Source organism: Canis aureus, chromosome 26 (genome assembly GCF_053574225.1).
Source record: "Canis aureus isolate CA01 chromosome 26, VMU_Caureus_v.1.0, whole genome shotgun sequence".
NCBI lineage: Eukaryota > Metazoa > Chordata > Mammalia > Carnivora > Canidae > Canis > Canis aureus.
In genome coordinates this window covers 25,558,351-25,585,330 of record NC_135636.1, presented here as the reverse complement: position 1 = coordinate 25,585,330, position 26,980 = coordinate 25,558,351, and the positions used below count along the sequence as shown (strand labels likewise).

Below are 26,980 nucleotides of genomic sequence, written 5' to 3'. Positions count from 1 at the left end.
TAATCCCGGCAGGCTCCACAGAGGAGGTGCCCTTTGAGGTGTCAAAGACCAGCTCCTCCAGTCAACCTGGCCTGAATTCTGTGCTAAGTGTTGCCCCTCCCTGGGAGCTGCCAGCACCCCAGAAGCCCAAGTGGATGTGTTGGCTGCATTTAAGATCACAGGACTGGTGGGTGATGGGCCGGGAGAGCCCTTGTTCCTGGAGGAGGTTAAGTTGTAGGTGCAGACCCTTCACACTCACCTCGTCACTGAATCTTCAAGGTGACCTTGCCAGGGTCTGTCTGAGAACAGGAGGGGTCGTGGCTTGGGGGATGACACAGAGCAGGTCTGCATTCCAGCCTGGGGTCACACCCACAGTCAGGGGCACTCTGGCTCCTCTCTTCTTTGTCCTGGGTCCTGGCAGCCTTTCCTCCTGTCACTTTATGGAGCATCTGCTGGGTGTCCAGCTATGAGTATGATAGGTGTGGGTCCTGCCATATTTGGTGGATGTGAGTGGGCAGTTCATCAGCAAACACAGAGTTGTATCATGTGGAGCAGGGACTCCTGCCCTAAGACCAGACCTGTTGCCAGGAGCTGGGGCTGGGGGTGGTCAAGAGGGCACTGGGAGAGTCTGTTGGAAAGAGAGCAGGGAAGCATTCTTGGAAGTGGAGAAGGTGTTTCCGGGTCTCTGGTTCCACAAGGGCTTCCCTTCTACCAGGATTCTGGAACCTATCCGCCTCCCATGTGGGGGATCTGTGGAGGGAGCGGCTGGGGGCCTCTGCCAGCCTTAGGGATCTGTGGGAACAGCCCCTCTATTGTTCTGCCTTTAGTGGAGTGTGAGGGACAGTGAGCATTGAGGGCCAGCAGCTGCTGCCCCATCCCCTGGGGCTGCCTGGCTTCCATAGCAGCGCCCCCAGGCCAGACTGGCCCCAGCTGCCCAGCCCCTAATTAGGCAGAGATGAGATCTGCTCCCAGATCTATTTCCCAGCAGCTAATTATATACACGTGGGCTTGGAAGCCCAGCAATCTGGCTGCTCGCTCCTGTCATGAAGGTGTGATGGGCCCCTGGGAAAGGCACCTGTCCCCGCCTGCCAGGCCTCAGTCTACCCTTTTGGCAGAGGATGGGATGTAGCTAGAGGGCCCTGTTCCTTTCCCTGGTGAAATGGTTCTGGTTCTGGTTCTGCTACAGAGGCATTCAAGGGGACCAGGGAGAGGAGACACCCATCCTGCTTGACACCCTGTGTCCAGGGCAGCAAGGAGCGAGTGAGGAATTAGTCTACTGGGCCCTGACTCTAGATCTCAGGGTAGGTGAGGACATATACAAGAGTATGGTGATAGCTGCCCCTCAGGTAGACATGCATGTAGGCTTAGAGTTGTGTGGGTCTTCCCAGGTCCAAGACAGAACACCCCATTCAGGTTTTTTTTTTTCAGATAGTGCATTCATATATTTACCCCAGCACTTTATTAAGAAAATTTTCAAACTTAAAGAAAACTGGAAAGAATGATACAGCAAACACTTACATATCCACCTACTGGATGCTCAGTTCTTACTATTTTGTTAAATTTGCTCTACAGGCATCTATCCATCTATACATCAATTAAGACAACCTATTTTTTGAAGCTTTACAAAGTAAGTTGCAAACATCAGTACACTTCCCCTTAAAGGCACTTTAGCATGCATACCACTAGAGCTCCATTAGAGCCCAATATTTGTTTATGATTCTTTTTTCCCCTTGTGTGTATGTAAAATTTATATCTGGTGAGACACACAGATCCTAAAGGTACCCTTTGCAGAATTTAGACAAATGTATACTGTTTCCCAAACTCCAGCCAGGATATAGAGCAATGCCATAACCATGGAAAGTTCCCTCATGTTCCATGTCTGTCAATTCCTGTCCCTAGCTCATGGATACATCTATGTATCTGTATAAATTAAATAGTACTAATAAGAAACATTTTCTCGCTGTGTCCTTCCCACTCCTGATCCGTTAAACAGCCACATTCAACTCTTTTAACTATTTCTTCTGGTACTTTCTTCCATATTTTTAAGTAAGATGCTTTCTTGTGGTTTTCTGGATTAATTTTAGCAAATATTGCCTTGAATTTCTGGTCTGATGTCTTCACAGTGTCGCTTCTGTAACCTCACTGCCTGGATTTGAATCCCAGCCTTTACCCTTCCTGGCCATATGACCACAGGCAAGTGACTTAACCTCCTTGTGCTCAGTTTCCTCACTTGTAAAATGAGAGTAATAAGAATATTTGAGCTATTGGATTGTTATGAGGATTCAACATGTAAATGCCTAGAATAATGCACCAGAATAATTATTCTGGCTGTGGTAAAAAATGTTTTTTTTATAATTATTATTATCAAGGAGGGATTAACTTTTCTCACCCTCCTATCCTTTCAATCTACATTTATTACAATTTTCCATTAAGTGAATATTTAGTGTTATTTATATTGTAACTATGCAAATATTGTTTCCTGCCAAGCCAAATCGCATATGACAGTTACATTTCCTTTCTTGTGAAACTCTTGGTTTTCCCTGGAGTTACTATCAGCCTTGTTTTTCAGTCCTGTGGTTTCCTCATAACCAACTCATCCTTAATTCTCTGACATCTTCAGTGTCCCCATAGTTATACACAGAAAGTAATGTATTGGTTCCAACTTCCTTCCTGAAACTCTTCAAGTGATCTTTAACACCACCCCCACTTAAAAAAGAAGTATGACCAATTTTTAAAATAGAATATCAAGCACATGTACAATCTGTAATATAAGCATTTGTGAGCATCCCCTGCATGTCCCTGCTGGTGGGTCTCTAAGAGGGATAAAAACTGAAGCTGTGACCCCCACTGCCAGGCCTTTCTATGTACCCATGAGGATCTCTCAGCACCATCTGTTCACTGTGCCAACCTCTGGCTCATTTTGCGCTTTTACTTTATGTATCCCTTTGTTCAACTAAAGGCTGCTGAGTCCTTTTCCATGCCCTATATTGTGCTGGACAGCACCAGGGATGTAGAGCTTGGGTATTGTTGACTTACCCATTCCCAGAATATATTTACATTGACATGTGAACCTGAATAGTGGTCTGAATAGAGGTGTGTGTGGGGTTGGGTGATGGCTGGGAATATCTTCTGCAGGTGACCTGTAAGGGGTATGTCTATGTGGGTGCTGACAGATTACCTGTAGGAGGCCATTTACATACACTTACGTGCATATGTGTATGTGTATGGGTGTTGTCTCCACAGTGTATATTCACCGATTATGTGTATTAGTTAGTTTTTGCTGCATAACAAATCTCCCTAAGCCTAGTGGCCTAAGACAATTTATTTGTCCACAATTCTTCAATTGGTAATTTGGACTGGCCTCAGCTGGGTGGTTCTTCTGGTCTTACCTAAGCCCACTCATGTGGTTGCAGTCAGCTGGTCTCAGAGGGCTTCATCCACATGTCTGGCAGTTGGCAGGCTGGTGGGTGCTTCCAGTCACCTCCATGAGGTTCACCCCCATGAGGCCAGCTTGGGCCCATTCACATGGTAATCTTGGAGTACCACGTTGAGCAAGAGAAGACAAGCAAGCTCCAATGCACACAAGCTTTGGAAAGACTCTGCTTGTGTTGTGATTACTAATGTCCCATTGGCTAGACAAAGTGATGTGGCTGAGTCAGATTCAAGGAGTTGAGAGATAAACTCCATCTCTTAGTCACATTGCAAAAGGGCATGAGGACAAGCGTGGAGGAATGATTACAGCCATTTTTCAATTTAGCATGACCTATGTGTGCCAAGGGAAAGTACCCAATTGTGCAATCAGAGAAACCTGGATTTCTTGGTGCTGCCTCCTACTTACTATCTGTCCTTGGTCAAGCTACCTCACCTCTCTGAGCTTCACAAACTGGATGAAAGGAGACAATCTTTGTAAAGTGCCTGTGCCATTCATTTGTTCATTAATGTAACACATATTTGTTAGCGTGAGGCACACCCTGCGACACCATAGTGAGCGAAATTAACCAGAACACCCGCCCTTGGAAAGCTCAGTCTTGGTTAAGGACAGATCTTAATTGGCCATCCCAATAATTTTATGGTCACTGAAATTAGGTCCTGGAAGGAAGGAGGGATTGCTGACTTGACCAGGGAGGTTTAGAAGCCTGAGCTATTTGAGCTGAGATATGAAGGATAGGTGGGAGTTAAACAGAAGAGGGGATAGGAATGGAAAAGCATTTCAGATTGAAGGAACCATTTGTGCAAAGGTCCTGTGGTGAGGGTAGATTCTAGAAACAGAGAGAAGGTGAATGGGGCTGAACCTGGAGTACAAGGGCCAGACCATGGAGGGTGATGAGAGCCTTTGAACAATGTGAGGGTCGATCTTGCTAGACAGACTGAAAAGAAACCCATAGGTCTAACTATGCTTTACACGGCCATCATGACCTGTATTCCTGTTACCTTTCTCACTTCCCCTTTACCTACTCTCTATAGCCACCCTGCCTCCATGATGTTCTGGGAACACATCAGACACATTCCTACCTCAGGGCCTTTGCACTTGCTGCTTCCATTGCCAGTGTGTATCCTACCCCAAATATCCATATAACTCATTCTCTTACTTCATTTTGGTCTTTGCTTACATGTTACCTCCTCAGAGAGACCTTCTCTGACCCACCCACTTACTGCCCTCTCTACCTAAACCATTAGCATCCAGAAGTCACTGGTTCCCTATCCTGGTTTATTTTTCTTGCTAGAAAAAATACATATCAGCCCCTGACTCACAGTAAACCGAGGCCATGTGACCTATTTCTTGCCTCTGTCTCTTACTAGAACGCAGCTCCAGGAAGCAAGGATTTGACTTAGGCTACGGGTCCCTGGGGAGCAGTAAGTAGGTAGTCCACAAATATTTGTTAGATGAAAGAAAAAAGGAGTAGAGGAGTGAGAGAATGGCATCTAGGAAGGAATTGGCTTCTGGAAATTAGGATGTCTGGGTTCAAGCCCCAGTTGGGTGACCTTGATAACTATTAACCTTTCTGTTCCTTGGTTTCCCTGGCTGTGCTGTGCGGCATTTTGGTCTCCAGGCAGGTTCTGTGGAGGCAACAGGGCCCTGTGGGGGAGGAAGGGAGCTGGAGCCCTCTCCCTGGCCCTCCTGGGGATGAAAATAGCCTAGTCCAGCCTCTAGGTTGGCCCCTACCCTGACTATGGCATCTAGCTGGAGCCAGGGGGCTCTGTCTGGAGCCTGCCAGCCTGGCGCTGGGCTGGGATCGCAGCTTCCTGACAGCTGGGCCAGGCAGCCCCGAGAGGTTCTTAAGGGCAAACCGGGCCTGTTGGATGTCCCCAACCCCCCTCCCCACCTATCGCTCCTCCCTCAGAGTCCACTGGCAGGCTAAATCCCTTAATCCTCTACATGCTTGCAGCCTTTGCAGCTCACAGAACTTTTTCTTGGTCTGTGTCTAATTGCACCCTGCACAGTAGGGGCCTTACCATTGGGGACACCGAGGCTCAGAGAGGACAGCTGCCTCATTGGAGGTTACAGGCTTGCACGTAGCACAGTTAGTAATGGAACCCAGGTCTGGCCCAGTCCTGCCCTGCCAGAATGTGTGTGTGTGTGTGTGTGTGTGTGTGTGTGTAAGCACGCATGTGTGCTTATATGTGTGTGCTGGGGGTGGCATGACTGCCATTGGGCTTTATTACCTGTCCCCTTCCTTCACTGCTAGCCCCTGGGTCTCTGGTCTTTAATTAGGGGTGGTGGTTAGTATCACCTAAAGCCAGGCTCCAGGGTTCAAATCTCACCCTCCTAACTACTTCCTACCTGGACTGTTGGGTCTCCCCATTCCTCCACCTCTGTGTCCATCATGAGGATAAATTCCTTAATCCTGGACATTATCAGGCCTAACTTTATGCGTTGACTAATTTAAAAAATTAATTAGTTGCCAGTTTTAAGTATTTAAACCATAGGAAGAACCACATCAACAAACCAACTAATGCACATCTATGAGGCCCCAAGCACCTACTGTGTGTCCAGCACGGAACAAAGTTCTCATTCCTGGCAGAGAGTGCCACTGTAAAGTGGACTTCAAAGGAGCCTCAGGAAAGTGAATCCATGTACCAATGTCACATGGCCAGGGAGGGCAGAGGCAGAGAGGGAGGTGAGTGGGGGGTTGTCGAGACCCCAGCATTCACCCCCACCCCCCGGGCTCCTTGAGATCCAGTAGTGTTTATTCAGGCAGGTGTGTCACTCTGTGTCTGGGTCTTGGTGTTCTTCTTGGCAAAATGGGGTGGGGCAGTGTGAATGGAGAGGGCCTGCCCCAGCCCCAGGCACAGAGGGGCTTGGTCCAGCCCATGAGTACCCCCGCACCCCAAATGTGGGCTCAGTGGGACCAAAGCTTCCAAGTTCTCATGAGAATCAAGATCTCAAAAATCAGGGACACCTCAGTGGCTCAGTGGTTGAGCATATGGTTTCGGCTCAGGGCATGATCCTGAAGTCCCGAGATCGAGTCCCACATCGGGCTCCTTGTGGTGAGCCTGCTTCTCCCTTTGCCTGTGACTCTACCTCTCTCTCTCTGTTTCTCATGAATAAATAAAATCTTTTAAAAAAATCTCAAAAATCAGTAGGTAATTCTCTCATTGCTTAAATGTGGGTAAGTCACTATTTACATGTAAAAATACCCCTGTACAAAGTGTATATAATGTTATTTATTTCGTCATTATTTGTAACAGCGAACAATTGAAAACAGCCATCAGCGAGAAGTGGGTGAACCCACTTGGTCCCAGCCACACAATGGAATCCCAGGCAGCCACAGAAAAGATGCCGTGAGTGTTTGTGACGTGGGATGGCAAGATGCCTGGTTTGGTGAACGAGCAAGGTGTAGGACGGCATGCACGGTGTGCTACTGTTTTTGGAAACTGGAATAGCTGTCCACGTACTCTCCTGCTGGCATAAACTCTCCCTGGAAAGTTACACAGTGAGCACTGAATGGTGGCTGCTGTGGGGGAAGCAGCTGGCTGGAGCCAGAGGTGGAGGGGGACTCACGTCCGCACTTTTGTAACTTTTGAATTTTGAACCCTGTGAATGTGTTACCTATGCAGAAGAAAAGAAAGAAGTTTAAAACAGGGAAATACAGCAGAAACAAGACATCTGAAACAGAAAGACATCAGACCTGCACGTCTAGTCCCTATCCCCTCGCCTAGAGTAACCACAGGCCACATTCTGGGTTTTGCCCAGCTTCATTTTGTGGCTCCACCCTCTACGGTAATATTTTGGTTTCCACACGCACAGCGCCCACGGGAAACGCCAACCAATGGGCATCAGGTTCTGAGCTGGGCAGCCTTCCAGGGTTGGTGGTGGGTATGACACAGCTCCAGGATGGCGTTGTCCAAATACCTGAGTGATGACGCAGCCCCGGATGGAATGATGACACTTCCCACAGTCTCACAGGCCCTACTGGTCTGGTGTTTGTCTGGCAGCTTCCAGGTGGGTGTGTGGATACTTTCAACAGCCATTCCCATTAACTAGCTCTGAGCCTTCAGGGACTAAATCCATCCATGTGTCATCCATCCATCTATTTATCCATCCATCCATCCATCCATCAGTCCGTCCATCCATCCATCCATCCATCCATCCATCCATCCATCCATCCATCCAATATTTAGTAAGTACCTACAATATGCTCCGTACTCTTCAAGGCACTGAAGATAGAGCAGAGAACAAAACAAAAGTTCCTGCTCCTGTGCTGTTGACATTCTAGTGGGGAGAAAAACAATGCATGCAAGTGTGGAAATGTGCTGGAGAAAATGAAGCCAGAAAGAGAATTGGGGTGGGGGGATTCTAGGTTTTTTTCTTTTCTAATGATGTATAATCGACATACAACAATGTTGACCCATTTTGGATATGTGGTTTGATGAATTTTGACAATTATATACATCTGTGTATCCACCTCTACAGATGGGTTCTAAAGATTTCTACCATCCCAGAAAGTTCCCTCCTGCCTCTTTGTAGTCCATCGTGACTCCCACCCCACTTCCCATCTGCGAAACTGCTGGTCAGTTTTCCTTCATGAAAAAGGATTGGACTTGTCTTTTCTGTGGTTCCTGGAGATGGCATCTAGCTTCTTTCACTCAGTGTAATACATTTGTGATTCACCCATGTTGTTGTGCGTCTGTCTCTTTGTATTGCTGAGTAGTCTGTGGTACAAATGACGACCAATGTTTTGTCTATTCATCTAGCCTATTGATGGACATCTAGGTTGTTTTCACTTTTTGGCTTTTAGAAATAAAGCTGCTATAAACATCCCTGTACAGATCTTTGTGTGCACATATACTTGCATTTCTCTTGGGCAAAGGCCTAGAAGTAGAGTTGCTGGGCCTGGTGGTAAGTGTATATTTAACTTTATTAGAAGCATAGATTGTGCTTTTGTTTTTTAATTTTAATTTTTTATTTTTTAAAGATTTTATTTATTTATTTGAGGGAGAGAGAACATGATCAGGGGGAGAGGGAGAAGCAGGCTCCCTGCTCAGCAGGGAGCCCGACCCCAAGATCATGACCTGAGCCACCCAGGCATCCCGGATTGTGGGCAGGCTTCAGCAACCAGATACCATTTCAGTAGAGACTGGAAAGAGGCAAGGGGAGCCTCATGGATAAGACTGTTGTCAGCAGAGGAACTGGGCAGAGGATGTACCTGCTGTGTTTGAGGAACAGCGTGGAGGCCAGGATGGTGGGAATGAAGTGAGGGAGAGAGGGCTAGAATGCAGGGTCAGTGTGTAACAGGGCTGGATGGGCTGAGGCCTGTAGGTCATGGTGAGGACGTTGGCTTTTACCCTGAGAACCCATGGGAGGTTTCTGAGCAGAGGTGGGACGGGATCAGACTTGTATTTGAACATCTTCTCCCATGTCAGGCTGCTGAGTGGAGAATGGGCTGCAAGCAGTAAGGGAAGAAGTAGGGAGGCCAATGAGGAGGGTACTGCAGCAGTCCTGGCCGGAGATGAAGGAGCCAGACTGGGCTAGAGTGGGCAGAGGGTGAGGATGGTCAGATTCTGGATCTGCTCAGAAAGTGGAGCCAACAGGGCAAGTATTGGATGTGGGAGGTGAGGGAAAGGAGACATGAAGGGTGATGGAATCTGAGGTGCCCTCTAGGAGCTGAGAGTGACTCCTGCCCCAGCCAGTAACCAGCAAGGAAATGTATGCCTCAGACCGGCAACCACAAGGACCTGAACTTTGCTGGCCACCCGAATGACCCTGAGCCTTCACAAAGGAACAAAGCCCAGCTGACTGCTGGATTTCAGCCTGGAGAGACCCTGAGTAGAGACCCCAGCTATGCCATGCCTGGACTTCTGATCTACAGAAACTGTAAGGTTGTGGTTTTTGGTGATGATGTTTGTGATAATGTTTACTCAGCAATAGGTGACTGATACAAGCATCCTAGAATCCTACAATTTCAGAGCTAAAAAGGTCCTTAGCAACCATGAGTCCAACCTTCTCATGTACAGATGGGGAAACTGAGGCCCAGAGAACCACTAGCACTTCAGCACTGGTTCTTGCAAGGAGATGCCATTAGGCAGCAGAAGCTGCCCCAGCATTAGAGGCCCCACCAGGCCCAGCCTCTCGTCTCCTGGGAGGCTGCGGTACTAGCCCCTCTGCCAACACCTCCCCCGTCAGGGCACTGGCCCCCCAGAGAGCCGGCTGCTGGCCACCCACTGAATGCCCTGAGCCCCTGGGGCAGCAAGCTCAGGCAGGCTCTCTGCTAGGCCAAGCCAGATGGCCAGGAGGCAGAGCTCTCACCCCCACAGCAGAACAGGACTCAAGGGAGCGGAAGCCAGGCCCAAATATGAGATCCCAGGTGAGAAGGACAAAGCACAGGCTTAGGTCAGAGGGACTATGGTTAGGATCCAAGCCCTGCTACTCACCAGCAACAGGACTCTGGTCAAGGGGTGCCTCTTTGCTGAGCTGCAGTGTCCAATCTGTAAACTGGGAGCAGGAATGCTCTCCTCCAGATAGTCCGTGAGCTAAGGTACATGAAACTCTTGATGGGGGCACTGTAGATGCACAAGTACATGCCCCCAAACTCTACCTTCTTGTGAGCCTTGATTTCCCCATTTGCCAAATGATCTTGTGCCCTAAATGTGTTTGGGAGCCCTTGTAGCTCTAAAAGTTGGCCATTTTGGGATTCAAATGCTGGTTCTGCCTCTAACTAGCTGTGACCTTGGATAAGTCACTTAAGCCCTCTGAGCCTTAGTCTTCTCACCTGTAAAATGGAGCTAGTCATCATTCCTACCATTACATGAAATCATCATCATCATTTTTGTTCTGAGTGCCTGCTGGAAGGGGCAACAGGTTAGAGACTGAAGTTTAGTTTCCTTGGAGCCAAAAATTTGTGGGCTGGGCCAGGCCTGCTTATATTTCTGGTCAAACAAAACTCATTCTTTCCCCCCCCAACTCTCTGGCCCTGCACCATCTAAAAGCAGTCCCCAAGTATCACAGTGTTTATAAACGCTAAACCCCCAGGCAGGTTTTGGGAAACAAAAATGCACATCCATTTCTGTTCCCAGTTCTGGGAATTGCCTCATTTTTCTCTAGAGGGTTAGCAATAGTTTTGTGCAAATGCTTGGAGGTGAGAATGTGTGTCATAGGCACAAATCAGTGGACATCACTGCAATGTCCCCACTGACCACGTTTGAATTAAGCCTGCTGGCCTCTCTCACAACTGACTTCCTGATGGTACAGACACCTGACTGCAGGCTGGGCAGGTCAGAGTCTCTCCTGGGAGTTTGACATTCAAATGGAAGGCGTACAGACAGAGGGTGGTTGGAGATGTGTCATCCTGGCCAGTGCCTTAGAGAGGACAGCCACAGGCTCTGCCACTGGGGCCCCTACAGATGCCTGAGTAGTCATGCTGGGGGCTTGTTCTTTCCTCATTCTGGGGACTCCTTCCTGTAAATCCACTGCTGGGCTTCTTGGTTAGTCACTTTCTGATGTTTGTCACCTAACTCCCCTTGGCCAATGTGGTGACTGAGGGGGACAGAGCCTTAGTGGGTGTTGAGGGCAGACTGTGGGATGGAGTAGTAACCCCTCTGGTCCATGCAGGTAGTTTGGGGTACTTCTGTGCAGAAAGAGCACTGGAATCAGAGTCTGGTTCTTCACATGTGACTTTAGGCAAATCATTTAGCCTCCCTGTGTGGTCCAGTGGGATGGAACCAAGGGACACCTCGAGGAGCAGATGGGGAAACAGGACCAGAGAGAGGGAGAGCTTTACTTAGAGCCACACAGCAGGTTTAGGACAGACACTGGAGAGCTCCTGGGTCCCTCAAATCCCAGCCCTGAAGGGGAGCAGTTCTTGGAGTAGGCAGCTCTTCCGTAATTAGTAGCAGAATCTGTTTCCCCCAGACGAACCTCAGGCCTGCCAGTAAGTCACAGATCACAAGTAATTGTCACATTTGGCTCTGCAATAGTGTCAATGTCCCATTTGGTTGCCAAGCAAACTGATTCCGGAGAGTGACAGGGGCTTTTCCAATGTCACACCACACGTTCATGGCAGAATGATCTGAGCCAGATCTGAAATGCCATCTTTTTTTTTAAAGGTTTTATTTATTTATTCATGAGACACATAGAGAGAGGCAGGGACAGGCAGAGGGAGAAGCAGGCTCCCTGCTGGGAGCCCAATGTGGGACTTGATCCCAAGACCCCAGGATCATGACCTGAGCCAAAGGTAGACGCTCAACCACTGAGCCACCCAGGAGTCCCAAATTCCCATGCTTTTTGCTCTAAATCAGTGTTTTCAAGCTGATATATGGGGACTTATGAGGATGGTGGTTAAGGAGTTCTCTAGAGGGATTTTTAAATTGTTTGATTTCATTTTGGTGATAGCCCTAGAAATGTAACTCAAGCATCTCATGTATCATCTGCATGGCCACAGGTGAGTCCTACCTGAGATTGTATTTGGGCTTGAGATCACGTTGGCACCATGGAATAACATTTACTGAGAACTAATTTGGGGCCGGGCACTGTTCTTTGCACTTTTCATGTAGCAGTCATTTCACCCTCACAACAACCCTATAAGATAGGGACTATTTATCCCCATTTTACAGATCAGGAAGTTGAGGCACAGAGAGGTTATGTAACTTACAACAAGGTCAACAGCGAGCAAGGGGCACAGCCAAGATTTGAACTCAGGCTGAGTCCAGAGCCTGTGATCTTGACTGCTGTGCTCTACCACTGTCGCCGGGTCTGAGGGGTGAGAAGAGGGCAGAGATGGCTTTGATATGTAAAGATGAATTCCTGCTAAGTGAAGGCCAGATGATGCAGAGGTAGAGGGTGGGAAGGAATTTTCACTGTGGGTGAAATAGAGCCAGGTAGTGGGAGAATAATGTCATTGGCACATGGAGTTGGGCAGTAGCATGTGACGAACCCACAGAAATGGCAGCATGGCTGAGTGTCCCACATTCACACTGCAAGTGGCAATTCAGGTTTAGCAAAGCAACATCATCCTTATTGCTGAATTAATGTTGTTACACTGACGCTGTGGCAGCATCAGTGCCTCCATAGTTAAGGCCATGGGCTTAAGAGATATGACTTCTGGGGGCAAATCCTTGCCTGGTCCTCACACTATGGGCAAGTCCCTCGATTTCTGTAAAGTTCATTTTTTTCCTCATCCCTAAATGGAATTCTAAGAGCACCTGAAAGGCTGCCAGTTTCCTATGGAATTCCCTTCTCTCCTTTTTCTTTGTTGACCAAACCCTGATTTTATTTCAGTTGCAATGTATACAGTTAGAAGACTACATTCTCTTTTTTTTTTTATTTTTATTTATGATAGGCACACAGTGAGAGAGAGAGAGAGAGAGAGGCAGAGACACAGGCAGAGGGAGAAGCAGGCTCCATGCACCGGAAGCCCGACGTGGGATTCGATCCCGGGTCTCCAGGATCGCGCCCTGGGCCAAAGGCAGGCGCCAAACCGCTGCGCCACCCAGGGATCCCCGAGAAGACTACATTCTCAACCTCTCTTGCAGCTACTGATGGGCAATGGTTCGAAGTTGTTAGGTGAGGTTTCTGGGAAATATCCTTGGAAGACACTGATGCAGCTGGTAGAAAGCCGACTCGCCCTTCTTTCTCCTTCTTCCTACATGGGACTCAGGCATTATGGCTGGAGCCCCAGCAGCCGTTTTGGATCCAGAATTGATCTTGAGGATGAAGCCACAAGGTAAGAATGAAGCAACGCGAAACTAGAGAGAATGGGAGATGTTGATCATACCGTAGACCGTAGAGACTGCATCAGTCCTGGCCTGGATTTGTCTTTCAGACTTCTTTTTTAATACACTTTTAATTTTTTTACAATAGCTTTTGATTCACACAATTATTGCAAAGATAGCACAGAGTTTCTATGTAGCCCACATCCAGTTTCCTCTATTATTAGCATCTTATACTGGTATGGTACCAATTAAAACCAATACTGTTACATATTATTAACTAAAAAAAATTCCATACTTCATTCTGATTTCCTCAGGTTTTCCTAAATGTCCTTTATTTCTGTTTTAGGATCTTATCTAAGATACCACATTATATTTAGTTGTCATCTTTTCTTAGGCTTTTCTTGGCTATGACAGTTTCTCAGGTTTTTTGTTTTTGTTTCTGATGACCTAGACAGTTTTGAGGAGAAATGGTCAGGTATGTTGTGCCTGGTTTGTCTGAAGATTTTCTGACGATTAGACCAGAAGAATGTGTTTGGGGAGGAAGACCTCAGAGATAAAGTGGCTATTCTCACATCCTCTCAAAGGTAGATACTGCCATCATGACTTATTAGTATGAACCTGAACTTTGATCACTGTCAGATTCTCTACTGTAAAGTCACTCTTTTTTCTTTCTTTCCATGCAGTGCTCTTTGGAATCAGGTCACTATGTGCAGCCCACACTAAGGCGTGGGGAGTTTTTTTTTCTCTTTCTTAAGGGTGGAGTATCTTACATAAATTACTTGGAATTTTTCTGCACAAGAGATTTATTTTATCTATCTATCATCTATCTATCTATCTATCATCTATCCATCTATCTACTAATTTACTCAATCATTTATTTGATACAATAAATATCATATCTGAATATATCCATGCTTCAGAATGGACTCAGAGATATTTACTTTATTCTTTGGGTTATAACTCAAAACAACTTTATGTTTTCGCTCAAATTGTTCCAACTTTGGTCATTGAGGTTTTTTCCAGTTGGCTCCCCAGAGTTTTTGACATGAGAGGAAAACAAACTGAGGTAGGTATTTTACAGTAGTGATCTCGAATACCTCCCATTCCTGTATACTCACCCCTCTTGCGATGTGATTTTGCAGCTTCCCTCATCAATATCTGAGTCCCTGGAATCCGGGCTGAGCCTTGTGACTTGCTTTGGTCAATGAGAAAAGGTCAAAGCTTGAAAAGGCCTTGCGCATGAGGGCTTACTGCTCCAGGGACTCGGGACTCTGAGACTACCATGGGGGCAACCCGGCCAGCCTTCAAAGATGAGAGGGTATGTGGCCCAATTACCTCCACTCCCCTTGCCTATAGCCAGCAAGCAGCCACAGGAGGGAGGCCTTTCACCACAGCTGATTGCAAATGGGAGATGGACACAAGCTGTTTCCACTGAGCCTGGTCCAGACTGCCAACCCACGGAGTCATGAGCAAATCCTTTGTTAGTTAAAGTCCCATGCATAATGGAGGACTTACAGAAACCACTATCTTTTGTAAGTCTATGGCTTTTGAGTTTTCTGTTACATGATGTTGAACCTGACCCTATATGGACACAGAATTGATTTCATGGGAGATGGTGAAATATGAATGAGTGAGACAGGATTAGTACATATAATTGTTTGGATGGATTAATAATGACAATAATAAGTATTTTTGTAGTGTGTTAGTATTTAATTTGTAGTTTTGTCCCGAATTTTAGCTGTTTGAGAACTGTGTTCAGATTTTTTCTTTTCTTTAAGTATGCTCCACACCGAATGTGGGGCTAGAACTCAACATTGAGATGAAGAGTCATACTTTCTACCAACTGAGCCAGCTAGCTGCCCCCAGTTCTTTGAGAACTATAAGCATAAGGAGCCGAGAGCCCATTTTATGAGTATACACAAACAAGTGTTTCTCTGTCCATGTCCACCAGCTGACCACCACTGGGAGCGCCCTGGGAGTCAGGCAAGTTGGGCCGACGACTCATTGCAGCAAGAGAGAATGCACACTGTGGGGAGCTCTGAGGTGTCTAAGGAAGAGCGTGTAGGAAAAGGCTTCTTAGGGGCACCTGGGTGGCTCAGTGGTTGAGCATCCGCCTTTGGCTCAGGTCGTGATCCCAGGGTCTTGGATCGAGTCCCACATGGGGCTCCGTCTCAGGGAGCCTGCTTCTCCTTCTGCCTATGTCTCTGCCTCTCTCTATGTTTTTTATGAATAAATAAATAAAATCTTAAAAACAACAAAAAAAGAAAAGGCTTCTTGGAGGATCTGGGCTTGCGTTAGGCAATCTTGAGGAGAGTTTAAGGAAGTCAGTTTCTCTTGAGGTTACGTGCTTTCAGGAAGTGGGAGTAGTAGTTCCACAGTTGGGCTCCCAATCAACCTTCTCCTGGTGAGAAGCCAGACTCGAGTAGGGCTAAGGCTCTGAGTGAGTCCTATAGGGGCCGCAGTCACTGTATTTGCCAGAGTAGGGGCCTGTGCTGTCATTTTGGTGGCCTGGAGATGGTCAAGTTTTGTCTTTGTTCAGACATGATTACAGAGTGGTCTGGCTTTTTGTCTTGGTTCATCGGGTACAGAATACCTTGTCTGTTTCTGTTTCTTGTTTCTATTCAACAAGACATCAGCTGGTGCCCGTGAGGATCAGGCTCAGCTGATCACATCCAAGCCAGATGTCGGGGCTGCTCTCTCTTTCTCAATTGAAGTTAATGCTGGTAGGTCTGGGAGGATTCCTGCTCCCTAAAGATCTCCAGATATTATTCAAGTTGGAGCCAGAAGCTCATTCTTGCTCAAATTGGGCTGTATCTTTAAGTACTTCTCTCATCCCAGAAGTTTTTCCTTTCCTATTTACATATTCTACTAACAATATCTAAATCTCAGTTTCAGTATTAAATATGCACAAATTGGGATGCCTGAGTGGCTCAGTTGTTGAGTGTCTGCTTTGGCTCAGAGCGTGATCCTGAGGTCCCGGGATCAAGTCCCGCATCGGGTTTCCTGCATGGGGCCTGCTTTTCCGCCCTGTGCCTGTGTCTCTGCCTCTCTCTGTGTGTCTCTCATGAATAAATAAATAAAATCTTTATTTTTTTAATTTTTATTTTATTACTTTTTAAAGATTTTATTTATTCATTTTATATATATATATATATATATATATATATATATATATATATATATATAGAGAGAGAGAGAGAGAGAGAGAGAGAGAGAGGCAGAGACACAGGCAGAGGGAGAAGCAGGCTCCATGCTGGGAGCCCGATGCGGGACTCGATCCCAGGACTCCAGGATCACACCCTGGACCAAAGACAGGCGCCAAACCACTGAGCCACCCAGGGATCACCTCAATAAAATCTTTAAAAAATATATACACAAATGGATTATATTGCTAATAAGATATAGTAATGATAATATTTATCAAGCACTTGCTATCTACTAGGTGCTGTTCTAAGCACTTTATATGTCTTTTTTTAAAGATTTTATGTATTTATTCATGAGAGACACAGAGAGAGAGACAGAGACATAGGCAGAGGGAGAAGAGACTCCCTGAAGGGAGCCTGATGCAGGACTCCATGCCAGGACGCAGGATCACGCCCTGAGCTGCAGACAGATGCTCAACCGCTTGAGCCACCTAGGCGCCCCTTAATCCAAGGATTCTTAACTTGAGGTCATACTGGGGCCTATGAATGGGATTCATCTTCATTCACCTGTAATTAAATTCAGCAATTCCTTCAATTATGAACATGAGACACAAGCCATAGTAGTGTCAGCAGTGCCTGGGACTTGGCCACCATTAGAAATCATAGCTACTTTCATATCCTACCATAGTGATTATGGATATCTGAAAATATGGTTAGTACTCATCATTACTTTGCAACTAGAGTACTTGTGAGATCTTGAGACTGCTAGAGCTTATTAGTTATATGTTCACAAAAAAGCATGTCTAGGACTGTAGTACAACTGTGTTCTTTAGAAGTATTTTGAGGATCATGTTTTTAATTAATATAATTTGTTTCCTTCATAATCCAATGTATTTTTTTTTCAAGCAGTTGAAAACAGCATTCTGAGAAGGGCTTCATGATTTCACTAGATGCCAAAGGGATCCACGACAAGACACACAAGAAGAGCCCTGTGCATTGATTCACTCCTCCAATGGCCCCACAGGCAGGTCTTATTACAAGCTTGTTAATGGAGAGGACATGAGGCACAGAGAAGGTGTGTCGCTTGCCCATGGTCACATAGATATAGAGTGGTTGTGCATTATTTTTAAAAAATATTTTATTTATTTATCTGACAGGAAGAGAGAGAGAGAAAGAGAGCACAGTAGGGGGGAACAGCAGAGGAAGAGAGAGAAGCAGGCTCTTTGCTGAGCAGATCCTGGGATCCTGGGATCATGAACTGAGCTGAAGGCAAACATTTAATGGACTGAGCCACCCAGGCGCCCTTGTGGTTGTGCATTATTAAGTCCTCCAGCTCTTTTGACAGCCTATGGGCTGCTGTGGGCTTGTCCTCGGTATTATGCATATGCATGTGATTATCCCGAGGCAGGTGTCAGACACATGGATTTATGGATCTCCATTTCTATGTGTGGGTGTGTGCAATGAATGCATGGAAAAGAGAAGCACAAATTCTTGACCATTCTGGGCCAACTGTGTGACTTCTGGGGTCACATTGAGTAACTGCGTCCTCATATTCTTTGGGCCCTCAAGGCTGAAACACTGGGCTGGGGAGGGTTCAGGGGCCGGGCCGGAGGGAGGTGGGCAGTAGGTGAAGTGGATGGGGTAGGAGGGCCAGCATAGCTCCAGGTCTTGGCCTCTGGGATGAAGCTACTCTTGTGACCTGGGACAGCTTGGGGGATGGAGAATCTGGAGGAAAGAGGATGCAGGTCTCACAGTGAGAACTTCCCCCAGGCACTTGGGAGTCAAGAATACCTGAGACCATGGTCCCGGTGCCAGGCTGCCTGGGTGGGGGTGCTGTGGGGAGCTGGAAAGGAAAGCCACACTCGTGTGAGGCCCCTGGGCTCTCAGCACTGCACTGCAACACCACTTCCCTTCTGAGCCCAGACGTGCGGGTTTTCCAGGCATCAAGAACTTCTGAGGGTTTTCCAGGCATCAAGAGCTTCTGCGACACCAGCTGGGTGTCCCACAACTGAAGTCCATTCTGACACACAGGACCACTCTTCTTTCACTTGCTTCAAGCTCGACATGCTTCTGAAAACCGGCTATAAAACAGAGGTTCCCAAGGCTCCCTCTTCAGGTTTGACTAATTGGCTAGAGCAGCTCACAGAACTCAGGGAAACTGTTTACTTACTAGATTACCTGTGTGTTATAAAAGGGTACAAGTCAGGAACCTGGAAAAGATGCCAGAGTATGTGGGATGGGCGCGGACCTCCATGTTCCCTGGGGTGTGCCACACAACCTGCTCCTCCATGTGTTCACCAACCCCGCAGCTCTCCAAACCATGTCCTTTTTTTTTTTTTTTAATATCTTATTTACTTATTCATGGGAGACACAGAGAGAGGCAGACACACAAGCAGGCTCCATGCAGGGAGCCTGATATGGGACTCCATCTCCTGTCTTCCGTCTCCATGATCACGCTCTGGGCTGAAGGCGGCGCTAAACCGCTGAGCCACCCCCTTTGAGCCACCCCCTTTGAGCCACCCCCTTTGAGCCGGGCCACCCCCGGGCCACCCCCTTTGAGCTTTTCATAGAGGCTTCATTACGTAAGCACGATTGATGAAATCATTGGCTATTGGCCAAGGATTCCACCCCCAGCTCCCACCACTGCCCACTGCTTGGAGGTGGGGCCTGAAAGTCGGGTCTGCTTTGGTTCCCCTGGCAACCAGCTCCCAGCCTTGGTGCTTTCCGAGAGAGTCACCTCATTAACAAACAGGTGAGTAAAGAGAAATTCCTTTCACCATCAGGGCTGGAGAGCATTTTCAGGAACCAATGACAACTGACCAAATATAACAGAAGATACTCTCATGGCTCTTATTGTTCAGGAAATTCCAAGCATTTAGGAACTGTGTGCCAGAAATGGAGATGAAGACCAAATCTATATGTTTCTTATTATAAACCATAACATCACAGGAACCTAGTAAAACCTGCCACCCACACAGGGGCGCTGGGGTCTGTAGCCTGAAGGCAGTGAGTCCTCAGAAAGGCCTTTGGATGTGGGCCATCCCGGTCAGAGAACTGAAGGCTCCTCCTACTCCATGACCCCTGGGACAGGGGTTGCCCAGAAGCATCCCTTTGATAGCAACTTTGGTTAGTTCTTTTCTTCCTCAAGCTTAACTGACATCAGTAAAAATAGTACTTATATGCCACATGGACTATTTGTGGTCATTATTTGCTAATTCTCATACCTCTGCCACATTGGATCAGTTATTACAGTTCTGTGAGGTGTTTTATAAGGCATCAGGAGAGAATGGAAAAATTACAGCAAGTCATTTTATCTCATTTTCTCATTTAAAGAACAGGGAGGTCAGCCCAGGTGGTTCAGTGGTTTAGCGCTGCCTTCAGCCCAGGATGTGATCCTGGAGACTTGGTATCAAGTCCCATGTCAGGCTCTCTGCATGGGGGCTGCTTCTCCCTCTGCCTGTGTCTGTGCCTCTCTCTCTCTGTGTCTCTCATGAATAAATAAATAAAATCCAAAATAAATAAATAAATATAAAGAACAGAGACCAGGGCACCTGGGTGGCTCAATTAGTTAAGCATGTGACTCTGGTTTCACTTCTGGTCATGATCTTGGGGTCCTGAGATCAAGCCCCACATCAGGCTCTGCACTCAGCAAGGAGTCTGATTGTCCCTCTCCCTCTGCTCCCCCCTCAAATAAAGAAAGAAAATCTTTAAAGAACAGGGACAATTACATGCTGGGCTGTGAGGACTAAATGAAATATTGTGTTTTCTCAATTCTAAATGGTAGTAGCCTCCATGTCTGGTGGACACTATGAGGAACTTCCATGTCTGGTGGACACTATGAGGAACTTTGGGCATGAAGACAAAGCTGTATCTTGTCTCTAATGTCTAATTCGGTAACTTTTGTTCTTTTAAACAGCTTTATTGAAGTTTAATTGACATGTGATAAACTGCACATACTTGAAGTGAATCATTTGTTAAGTTTCACCATATGTGTGCACCTGTGAAACCACCCCCATGGTCAAAGTAATAAGCATGTGCATCACCCATAAATGTTTCCACATGTGGTGAGTTAGAGGACGATGTGTCTCATAGCAGGGGCTCTGGAAGTTCTTATTTGTGATTTTTTAAAAGAGATTTATTTATTTATATGGGGGGGGAGAGAGAGAGAGTGGGCGAGTGTAGGGAGGGACAGAGGGGCAGAGGGAAAGGGAGAGAGAAAACCCCAAGCAGACTCCCTGCTGAGCATTGAGCCTGACTCAGGGCTTGATCTTATGACCCTGAGATCATGACCTGGGATGAAACCAAGAGTTGACACTTAACTGACTGAGCCACCCAGATGCCCCTGTTTGTGATTTCTCATCTCAGAAAAGATGAGAACAGTTGTTCAGGGCAGGTCACCACAGCATGACTTAGTTGTGAAGCCCGGGGAGGACCACAACAGACACCTGACATCCTCTGCTGACTTCTGAAACCCTTCACAGCTGGGCTCTTGTGCCATTTGGGTTTCTTTACTCTGTAGGTAACAGAAACCCAACTCAGAATTGCTTGAGCAAAACCAGACCTTCCATTGGTTCAAGGAGCTGAAAAGTCTGCAGTGATGCTGGCTTCTGCGGTGGTGGGGGCAGGGGGGCTGGTTCCAGACACCGACATCATCTCCAGACCCTGCATTTCTCTTGTCCTCATGCACAGGCAGGCTCATCTTGGAAAGCAAAATGCCAACAGCATTAAGCAACACGGGAGATGAGGCCAGAAAGGTAGCAAGGTGTCAGATGCTCCTCACCTCTCTGCTCAGTTTTCTTCTTTACTCTGGAGTCTAGTGGCCATGGGCAGCCACGGAAGGATTTTGAGCATGCGAATAACCTGATTTTATTTGAGAAGATCCCATCAGCCAAGATGCAAGGCCAGAATGGTCATTACAAACAAATTCATTCTCTAAAAATCATTTCTTGTAGAAGAATCACAATGGAGTTAGCACCAGGCAGCATTCTGGGTGCCTTTCTTGAGATCTCACATCTTCCCACATTGTCTGGGAAAAAAAATGTGTATTGCTTAAGATTTTAAGCCCCAAACAGCACTAGCTTAAAGAAGATAAAAATCTGTTTCTCACAGGGCTGGTGAGGCAGCTCTGCAAAGTTTCCATGCTCCTTCCATCATTCTGCCTCTGGCCCAGTTTGTGGCTTTAGTCTATCAGCTCACCTCATGGTCCAGGCTGCTGGTGTGCCAGCCATCACACCTGCACCTCAGGTAAAAGAAAAGAGGGAGGGCAAGGGTCCACCTCCAGTAAGTCAGCTTTCTTATTTTCCTGACTTGACATCTCTTCTTACATATAATTGCCCAGATACCAGTCACATGTCTTTTTTTTAAAAGATTTTATTTATTTATTTATTCATGAGAGACACACACACACACACAGAGAAAGAGAGGCAGAGACACAGGCAGAGGGAGAGGCAGGCTCCGTGTAGAGAGCCCGATGTGGGACTCGATCCTGGGACTTCAGGATCACACGCTGAGCCAAAGGCAGATGCTTAAACCCCTGAGCCACTCAGGTATCCCTCAGTCATATGTCTTACTTTAATATCAAAGAAGTCTGAGAAGTGTGACTTTTTATGGGCACATTACCACCCAATGTAGGGTGTGTGTGTGTGTGTAGTTAAAAGGTTGTATATTCCTTGATACTCTTCCCATTGAGAGGTGGGGTCTAGGACATCCTACTCCCCAGATCTGGGCTGGGGCTCATCTGAGTGCTTTGGCCAGTAGAATAGGTGGAAGTGATGCTTTTAAAATGTGATTTAGCATCTAGGTCATAAAAGGCCATGTATCTTCTGTTCATTTGGCTTAGGAACCAGGACGGACTTCGTGGTCGTATGACCTATTTAGCGGCATAGTGCCCTGTGTTCAGAAGGGCCATTCACTTGTTTTCATGCTCCTCTGCAGTCTTGAAATTCCTAATGAGTATATCTCTGCACTTGTGTTTTGTAAGTGAAGTCTGATGGGACAATGGAGCGAGTGTCTATGCAAGAGGGTATATGTACACTAGTTCCCTGCACTTTTTTTGAATATGGGTCTGCAATGCCTGCTATGTGGCTTCCATAACACACTGACCTTGTATTTAGGGTCCCAGGGCTCAGCAGGGCTCAGCAGTCCTGGTAAGAATGAAATATACCATACATGCACATGAGCTCTGAAATACTAACGTTGTAATTTCTTTTTAATTAAAAATTAAAAATTTTTAATTGTTTTAATGCTCTGCTGTCACATCTTAGAATTCTTAATTTTCTCTTTGAGCTCATGTATTGAAAGTGTAGTCCAGTGGGACAATGGATCATGCGTGTGAGCGGAACATGCACTAAGAGTGTCCACTGCTCAGATATAGTGTTCACAATGCCCCATGAGCATAGAATTCCAGTAAGCTCACAGCACATGGTCATTTGGTAGTTCTCCAAGTGGGTCAAGGTAAGCGTGTGAAGTCTATGATTGAGTAACTATGGGCACAGCCCGAAGAGGCTGTGCTTTCTATTTCAACCAGAAGTGCCTTTGGCCACAGAAAAAAGGCACTGGCATTCCAGGAAAACACAGACAATCCAGGAACTTGATCGTATCCTTTCTTATCCATGTTACTTCCCTGTATTGGCTGGCCAACCACCTGCACTGAGAATGATGACCCAGAAAGGAAGGGGAGGACAGGTCATCCCGAGTTCCCTGTCCCTTCAGCCTTCCTTACTCATGATAAGCAGAGGGTAGAGAATATTGGTAGAAGGTGTGCATATCAAGAAGTGAAATAAAAGTGATCCCTCGGTTTGGTGCAGCATTTCCACAGTCCTGGTAAGAATGAAATATACCATACATGCACATGAGCTCTGAAATACCAACGTTGTAATTTCTTTTTTTTTTTTTTGAGATTTTATTTATTTATTCATGAGAGACACAGAGAGAGGCAGAGACATAGGCAGAGGGAGAAGCAGGGTCCTCGAGGGGAGCCTGATGTGGAACTCGATCCCAGGACTCTGGGATCATGAGCTGAGCCGAAGGCAGACACTCAACCACTGAGCCGCCCAGGCACCCGTCCCCAATGTTGTAATTTCAGTGATTCCACATGTGAGTTAAATGCTCTCACATCTGCATTCAAATTGTCATTTTACAATATAAAGATGAATGGCAAAAATTTATGCAAATAATTTAAATAAAAAACAATTCTTTAGAGCAACACAAAACAGTAAATAAAAACAGCATGACAAGTTGAGAGAGAGACTGTAGAAGAAAAGGAAGAAGTACATTTTCCTAATGTTTGAACCAGGGGCTCCCCATTTTCATTTTGCACTGAGCCCTACAAACCAGATTTCTGGTCCTGTTGGGAATGTTTGCTGATAAAATGCTTCCTCTCAGATCCAGCCATCATGGTATGAGGAAGCCATGGGCAAAAGGGCCAGTGTGGATGCTCCTGTTAGCAGTCCTCCCCAAGCTCCACCTGGGAGTCATCCCAGCCCAGGTGATAGGAACAAAGCCTCCAGATGACTCCATTCCCACATCTCCCAGCATTCCCTTAACCTCATCCCACCTCCATCCATCTGGGCCTTCCAGCTGAAGCCCAGCCGTCATGGCATTGAGACACACCCTCCCTGCAATGCCTTGTCTGAATTCCTAATCAATAGAATTTGTGAGCAAAATAAAATCCGTGGCTGTCGTTTTTCTGCCACCGAGATGGTATAGTTTGATATGCAGAAATACCTAAACTATGTACCATAGTTTATTCATTTGGGTTGATTCCCATCTTTTGTTAATACAAATGAAGCTGCAATGAATGAATAACTTTGTGCATATATTATGTATATTTAGGACAGATTCCTAGAAGTGGAGATTACTGTGTCAAAGGGTAAATGCATAAGTAATTTTGTTAGCTATTGCCAAATTCTTCTCTAAACTCTTATTTTCTCCCCAAATAACTTTGTGTTTATACTGTACTTGTGCATATATAATCTCCCCTCCTGACCTACCTATGTACATATAGAGAAACATACATAGACAAAAATGCACACATGAAGGTACAGCCTGGTGAATTCTCACAAACTGAACATGTGTGGTGACCCTCACGTGGGTCAAGAAACAAACAGTCCTCATACCCTAAAAGCTGCCCTAGTGCCTATCCCAGTAAATATTCCCTTCCACGTATGAATTTACCCCTATTTACCCATTTTCCTGTTGTCACTTCCAGTTGGGGGCTAATATGTTCTTTACTCCTTGATTTCTGTTATACTCATCAGAGCCTATCACACAGATGTCAGGTTTGTTAGATGCTCCTTTACCCTTCTGTTGGTTTATTGTTCTCAAACTAGGTTCCTGTGTAACCCTAGGGTCCTTTCTCAAATGACAAGAAAGAACAAAGGCATGGCTTGGCTTCTATCAGTTTAAAACCTTCCCCAAAACCTTTGGGGCCACCCCTACTTGTCTGCTAGCAAGCTTCAGGAATGACAAATGTTCAATGAATAATGGGAAAGCCTGTAAATCCCACAGGCTGCACTGCGAATAACAGTGGACATCATTTATAGAGTGGTCTTTTGTGCCGGGACAGGTCTTTCACGTACAGTAGATAGGCTTTCTCTAAACTTCAAATGTCTTGGCAAGATAGGTATCATGACCTCGATTTCACTGGGAGTTTAAACCCAAGTTCTGAGAGGGGAAACAACTTGTTCAAGGCTATGTGCTCACACTGGAGGACAGGGAAGCCTGTAGGCTCTGGGCTTCACTGTGGCGCTGGCTTCCTGCTGTTTAGATCATTACCTTCTGCATCCTCTTCTCAATCTGGCCCACAAGGGCCTGCCTACTTCGCCCCTTCCAGACCTGTGGCTTCTTCCCCTTCCTGAATGCTCTGAAGCTTTCCCCTGGGCCAGCCCCAGGGCCTTTGAATGTGGTGTCACCTCTGCCTGGAACACTGTTTTTCCTCTTCACCTAATTCATCCTCATCCTATAAGGATGCTGTCCTTGCTCCAATAGCGCCATATATTACCCTCTCATATTCATTGTACTTTAGGTTGCTTGGTTAATTTGTATCGAATTTCTGTCTATTTTTACCCACCCTGGACTATAAGTACCCAAGGGCAAGTGTTGATCTGTCTTGTTCACGGCCATGTCCTTAGTGCCTGGCACAGTTGCTGGCACATAGTAGTTAGTAAATACTTGATGAAGGAAGGGACCATCTTATTTGAGTCTCATGGCAACCTTGTGAAAGAAGGAGAGCTGGATTGCTCACTCTCTTTTTATGGATGAGGAGAGTGGGGTCCAGAGAGGGAAATGATCAGTCCAGTCTTCTGATTTGTGGACACAGCCAGACCTGGGCGGCTGTGGTCCTGATGCCTCTCCCAGACACTCGACAGGCAGGTGAAGGCAGAAGGAAGAGGCCTCCAGCAGCTAGGAGGTTTCATCTCCCCAGATTAAAGTGGCCTGTCCCTGTCCCTCCCCTGCCCAGGCCACAGGAGGAAGGTCAAGGAGGTTGACAAGGAAAAAAGCTAAGTCCTACTCAGAAAAGATTTGGGGTGATGAGCCTGTGGCCAAGTGTTCTGAAACCAGGGCAGGGAAGTCAGGAAGTCAGAAGCAGGAAGGAAGGTCCTGTCCCTGCCCCAGAGGCATCAAGCAGGGACAGTGGGCTTTTATTTTCCTGTGTGAGTTTCAAGCACTGGCTAGCTTCAGCTTGGCAATTGCTTATGTATTCATTTATTTTCCTTTAAACTTGGTCACAGGGAACATAATATCGAGGTGAAGGATGCTCTGGAGCAGGTGATTTGAATCCAGAACCCCCTCTGTACATTCTTATGGTGTGACTTGGGCCAAGTGACGTCACTTCTATGGGGGTCAGTTCCCCGTTTGGAAAGGGGAGAGATGATAATAGTACCTATCCCATAAGGTTGTTGTGGGGCTTCCACGGAGATTATAAGGGAAGTTCTTCACGAGGTGCCTGGTACAGAGAAATAATTGGAGACAATATCAAAGAGAGCTTACTAGGTATAGGCTCTGTCCTAGGTGCCTTATAATTTGCTAAGCCCTCACGGGATTTTGGAGGCTTTTACATTATCCTTGTGAGACGCAGAAGTGGACTTGGGTCCAGCTCTCTGCAGAACCAGAGGACTGAGCCACTACACTGTATTACTTCCAGAGTAGCTACCGCATACTCGGAGTTCCATGCCACAGGGATGTGAAAGTCCAGTGGAAATGGACAGTTTCCCCAGGACAACTGGGGGATGGCCCACTGGGACCCTTTTTGCAGAAGGAATTCATCAGGCCCAAAGCCTCTGAACTCCAGTGTAAGAGCAGAGCAGAGGTGGAGCTAGAGAGAGACTTGAGCTGGGTGGTGAGGAGCCCTGATTGCAGGCTGAGCACAGGGTACTGGAGAGCCCCTGGACGTTTCAGGCAGGGGAAATGACATGACTGTAGGCTAGGAGGGAGCAAACCTGGACAGGGAGCCCTATAGGGAGAATGCTGGGATATTCTGAGCAAAAGGTGAGTTTGGGATAACGAGGGAACGTGCTGGGGAGGAAGCAGTGCTGGATGTCCTGTTTCCCTTCCTGCTAGATGGGATATGGCACCTTTGGGTGTAGTGGCCCACGTTGGAGAGGGAGGCAGTCCACCAGCCATGGACTGCTCAGCTCCAGACCTACGGGCAAGAAACATATTTAACCTACTGGATTTGGGGGTCTTTTTGCTCCAGAAGTGTAGCTTGT

The 26,980-nt window shown here is 46.6% G+C and overlaps 2 protein-coding genes across 7 annotated transcripts in view; one reads left to right on the top strand and one right to left on the bottom strand.

Moving 5' to 3' along the window:
- The window catches only part of FAM110A (family with sequence similarity 110 member A), a 146,160-nt gene extending 137,913 nt beyond the window's left edge, over positions 1-8,247 (top strand). Inside the window, exons 2-4 of one of the 4 annotated variants that reach the window (XR_013365110.1) lie at positions 2,103-2,172; positions 6,670-7,423; positions 7,895-8,247. The gene's annotated coding sequence lies outside the window, so the exon portion shown is untranslated. Of the gene's footprint in view, positions 1-1,551; positions 1,607-2,102; positions 2,173-6,669 lie in introns of all 4 variants that reach the window. The other 3 variants (XR_013365105.1, XR_013365104.1, XR_013365106.1) reach the window with 3 other exon arrangements.
- A 4,519-nt stretch (positions 8,248-12,766) lies between these two features.
- Positions 12,767-26,980, bottom strand: part of ANGPT4 (angiopoietin 4) — a 59,714-nt gene continuing 45,500 nt past the window's right edge. For 2 of the 3 annotated variants that reach the window (XM_077872562.1, XM_077872560.1), the window contains one exon: positions 23,976-26,913. In XM_077872562.1, coding sequence (XP_077728688.1) covers positions 26,828-26,913 — 86 coding nt within the window. In that variant the 3' untranslated portion in view covers positions 23,976-26,827. Of the gene's footprint in view, positions 13,162-23,975; positions 26,914-26,980 lie in introns of those variants that run through there. The other variant, XM_077872561.1, reaches the window with a different exon arrangement.